Source organism: Herpailurus yagouaroundi, unplaced genomic scaffold (genome assembly GCF_014898765.1).
Source record: "Herpailurus yagouaroundi ecotype Mexico unplaced genomic scaffold, PumYag 139, whole genome shotgun sequence".
NCBI lineage: Eukaryota > Metazoa > Chordata > Mammalia > Carnivora > Felidae > Herpailurus > Herpailurus yagouaroundi.
In genome coordinates this window covers 3,047,962-3,052,219 of record NW_024412394.1, presented here as the reverse complement: position 1 = coordinate 3,052,219, position 4,258 = coordinate 3,047,962, and the positions used below count along the sequence as shown (strand labels likewise).

At 56.9% G+C, this 4,258-nt stretch overlaps 1 protein-coding gene across 2 annotated transcripts in view; it reads right to left on the bottom strand.

Moving 5' to 3' along the window:
* MAPK13 (mitogen-activated protein kinase 13) overlaps positions 1-4,252 on the bottom strand; it is an 8,593-nt gene extending 4,341 nt beyond the window's left edge. For both annotated transcript variants that reach the window (XM_040473323.1, XM_040473325.1), the window contains exons 1-3: positions 4,129-4,252; positions 3,131-3,260; positions 2,079-2,137 (exon numbers count right to left, since the gene is read on the bottom strand). In XM_040473323.1, the coding sequence (XP_040329257.1) occupies positions 2,079-2,137; positions 3,131-3,260; positions 4,129-4,247 (308 nt within the window). In that variant the 5' untranslated portion in view covers positions 4,248-4,252. The remainder of the gene's footprint in view (positions 1-2,078; positions 2,138-3,130; positions 3,261-4,128) is intronic.
* Between the last annotated feature and the right edge of the window lie 6 nt (positions 4,253-4,258).

Here is a 4,258-nt window from a genome sequence, read left to right as displayed (position 1 = left end):
AATATTAAAAAAAAAAAAAAAAGGATGTGATGAAGGCCATCTCTATGAGCCTGTGATTTTCTGAAACTTTCTTTTACCTGATCATCCGCCCTCCCCCATGGGGGACCCTGCTTCATGCACAGTCCCCTCCCCAGTGTTGTCTTTCACCTCTACATGGACCCTGGTTCTTTCTTCTCTGGTGACAAACTTGAAGTCTCACCATGCTAGAACCACCTTCCCTTGACTTGGTTCTTCAAATAACTACCCTTTCTCCCTCCTTCCCTCCCCAGCCAAACTTCTAGAAAGAGTGGTCCACACCTCTTGACCCACTGCCTTAACTTCCAATCCCTTAACAATCTGGTGTCTGCTTCAGCCCCTCCGAAACGGCTCAGATCAAGATCACCAATGACCCCCCCCTCCCCCCACACACACCTGTGGCTCCCTTTCTTCCTATTGGACCTCTTGCAGTCTGACACCTCCTCAAGATTCTCTGTTGATCTCTTAATCAACAGTATTATACCATGTTCTACCCTAGCCCAGACCTTCCTGGGCTCCAGATGTGTTTGCAACTGCTGATTAAACACTGGAATGTTCATAGGCTCCTCAAAAGTAGTGTCCAAAATGGAGTTCGTTCTTTCTCCCAACGTCTGTTCTTCCTCCACTTTGTATTTCAAGCAGGAGCCTGGCATCTTCACCTACACCCCCCTCTCCCAGCCACTGCGTCCCAACAGATAGGGCCTTTTGACAGGTCTCAGGTCTGCTCTTTGGCATCCCATCACCTCTGCCTTATTTAGATCAAGGTCTGGGTCTGGGACACTACTCTCCAGGTTCTCTCTCCCGCCACAGTGCACCCCAAAATCTTATCTGACCACATCACCCCAATGTTCAAATCCTCCCTGGACTTGAGGCTGCCTGTGGGATCAAGTGTGGACTCTTCCCTTGACCAAACCAGCCACTGGCCTTCACTAGCCACAGTGAACTTATCAATATCGCCCCAACGGTCCAGTCTCTTTCATGCACCATGGCCTTTGTCCATGCAGTTCCTTCTGCCCAGAATGCTTTTGGCACCTTTACTGCAGGCAAAGATCTACTCACCCTTTGGGGTTGAGTTCAAGCTTCCTCTGTGAAGCCCCCTGAGGCAGCATACAGTCCCAGCACTTGACCGTACACAGAGCACCGACCACACTACTGTGAGTATTCAGAGACTACACCCCCACCCTTCCTGGGGGGCTGGTCCACTTTAAATTCCCCACGTTAAGCCCAGCAGCTGGCTTTATAGGAAAAAAAACTCCATTCGGAATCACTGCATTAAATTTAAAACAAAAGCATCCTAACAAAAAGACCTTCAGCTGCATTTGAAATAGGGTCAGTTCAGGGAGCCTGGGTGGCCCAGTCGGTTGAGCATCTATATGACTCTTGATTTCGGCTCAGGTCATGATCCCACAGTTCGTGAGTTTGAGCCCCGCGTGGGGCTCTACAAGGACAGCATGAAGCCCGCTTGGGATTCTCTCTCTCCTCTCTCTGCCCCTCCTCCTGCTTTTGCTCTCTCTCTCTCAAAAATAAATAAGTAAACTTAAAAAAAAGAAAGAAAGATTGGGAAAAAAAGAAAGACTCCATCTTCCTAAAGATTCCTACGTTTTAGACCAGGCACCGGTCTAAAGTTTCTGGTTCTATGTGACTGTCAAACACCCCGTCAGCCAGAGGCAGCCAAGCCTTCCCGCTCCTCGCTCCGTGCCCAGACCCACACCTGGGACCCCACAGAATGGCGAGGTAAGCCAGTGCAGATCCTGTGAGGACTGGCAAGGAGGTCTCGGTTGTATTAAAGCGGGTAGTAAGCGAAGCCGACGAGCAGACAGCTCTGTGTCAGTCAAGAACCCCGCTAAGCCCCTCCCACCTCTTCCGGCCTGCCTTTCTCTCCACCCTTGGCTGGATCCAGACAGAATCCAGACAGAATCACGCATTAGTGGACGGCCCAAAGGGACTAGCAGGACCGGAAGCCCCCCTACCCGGAAGAGAGAAATCTGGACTCTCCCCCAGCTTGCTCCCAAGGGGCAAGTAAGGCCTGCAGATGCCCCGGAACCCAGTGCAGCCCAACTCACAAGTCATGGAAGCCGCGCAGGGAGGAGGCTGGGGTGAAGACATCCAGGAGCCCGATGACCTGGGGAGAAGGTTGTCAGTGAGGCTGGGCAGCCACCACAGCCCTCTCTCCCCCCAGCCCCGGGGCCCCAGCCATGCCTATGACCACCAGCCCTTTCCTAATACGCCGTCTCCAGCAGGAGGCAGGCTCCCGGCCTTCTCAGAAGCAGTAAAAAGGGGCAGAAGAGGAATCCAGGAGCAAGATCACCTGTGGCTGGGGGCCATGGGGAGGGGCCGGCTGAAGAGCAACGGGGCTTAAAACGTGCCCAATGTTTTGAAATCATTATTTTAAATGTTCACCCTCCAACCTAGGTATCCTGTTCCAAAGCCCAGTTGCTAGGCCCAGAGCTGGGTGACTAGCTTTCCCAGCTGCTTCCGTCAGACAAGATGCTCTCATAATTCTGCACTGAGGCCCCAGAGCGTAGGTTCAAATCCCAGCTCTGCCACTGACTAACCATATGACCTCTTAGTCTTTCTGTGCCTCAGTTTCCTCTTCTGTACCTGGGAGTAATAGTACTTAACTCTTGCGACACGGTGAGGATGAACAAATCAGCTTCTGCAAAGCTCCGAGAAGAGCACTTGGCACACAGTAGGTGCTCAACTGTCTGTGGTTATTGTTGTTATTATCAGGGCCACGTGTGCAAATACATTAACCGGGATGGGGGGGCACCACAGCTCTGAGACCTCAGGACAAACGACACAGCGCCTCTGTGCCCATGCAACAGTATGTTTGTGCGCCTCGCAAAGCTCCTTTTGCTCCACTGCCAAAACTACCCTTTGCACCCTTCCTGGGAAGTAGGCAGGGCAGGTCCTGGCGCCTCGCTTTAATGAGGTGAGGAACAAGAGTGGGAGGGGCAGGGAGGAGAGTCCCCTTTTCCTGGCCCTGTCCTGAGCGCCCTGCACCCCTCAGGCCGGCGCCCTCCCCCCCCCCCACACACACAGGGAGGGACCTGGTCAGGACCCCTCCCTGGCTCCCCCTCCCCCTCTCCGGAGCAGCCCCCAGGCCCAGCCCTACATTCTCATGCTGCATGTGCTTCAGCAGGCGCAGCTCTCGGTAGGCCCGCTTGGCAAAGATCTCCGACTGGAAGGGCCGGCTCAGCTTCTTGATGGCCACCTTCTCCCCTGACCGCTTGTCGATGGCGGAGCTGTAGGGCACAGACAGGTGAGCGGGCTGTGGCTCTCCTGCCCAGCAGCCCCCACTCCACATCCCGGGTGGAATCTCCCAGGTCACTCGGGGGAGTCCAGGCCATCCACCCCCCCCCCCCCCCGGAGAAAGGGCGCGCCGGGCCGGGGGGCGGGGCGGGGAGGCATGGAGCCCGCGACCCCCCCCCGGGGGACATGGGGGAGCAGCCTCAGGTACAGTGACAGGTCAGGGGTGTCAGAGGGGACCGGCAGTAACTGACAGGGGTGCACGGAGCCTGGCGATACACAAGTTAATGCCAACAGGATCCAGAACCTGGAGGGAAGCTCACTCTTTGCAACTTGGCAAGTCGCTTCTCCCTCTTTGGGCCTCAGTGTGCCCACTTGTAACATCAGGGATTCACCTGGATGAACTCCGGGGTCCCCTATAAGGTTCAAGTCCTGGAGAACCAGACCCAGTCCTAATTCAATCCACAGAGACCCCGCAAAGTGAGAAAAGTGAGATGGCGCCTGTAGTGGCCTCAGGCCAGCCTCTGCCAGCCTCTGCCAGCCTGAGGCTTCTTGCTCGTACGCCGCTGCCCAGTCGCCTCCTCCCAGCTCCAAGCGCTGGGCTCAGGAAGAGCCCCTGCGAGGGCCTTCCAAGCCCGCAGGGACTCTGGGCCTTGGGGTCCTCGCTCAAGGCGGTTGGGCGAGCGGCCCCGAGGGCCCAGCGGCGGAGGGGACACCCAAGGCGGGTCTGGGAAGGGAGGCACTGGCCCGGCTTGTCCGGGAGGCTCCACCTGCGTCCCCGTGCCTATGCGCCCGCCACGTGTCCGGCCCCGCGCCCCGCGCCCCCCGCGCCCCCCTGCGGCGCGCAGGCCCGGGGGGTCTCACCACACGGCGCCATAGGCCCCGCTGCCTACGTGCGTCGGCGACACGTAGGTCTTGGGCAGCTCCCAGGCGGTCTTGTTGACGTCCTGCTTGTAGAAGCCCTTTTTCCGGGTGAAGCTCATCCCGGGCACCC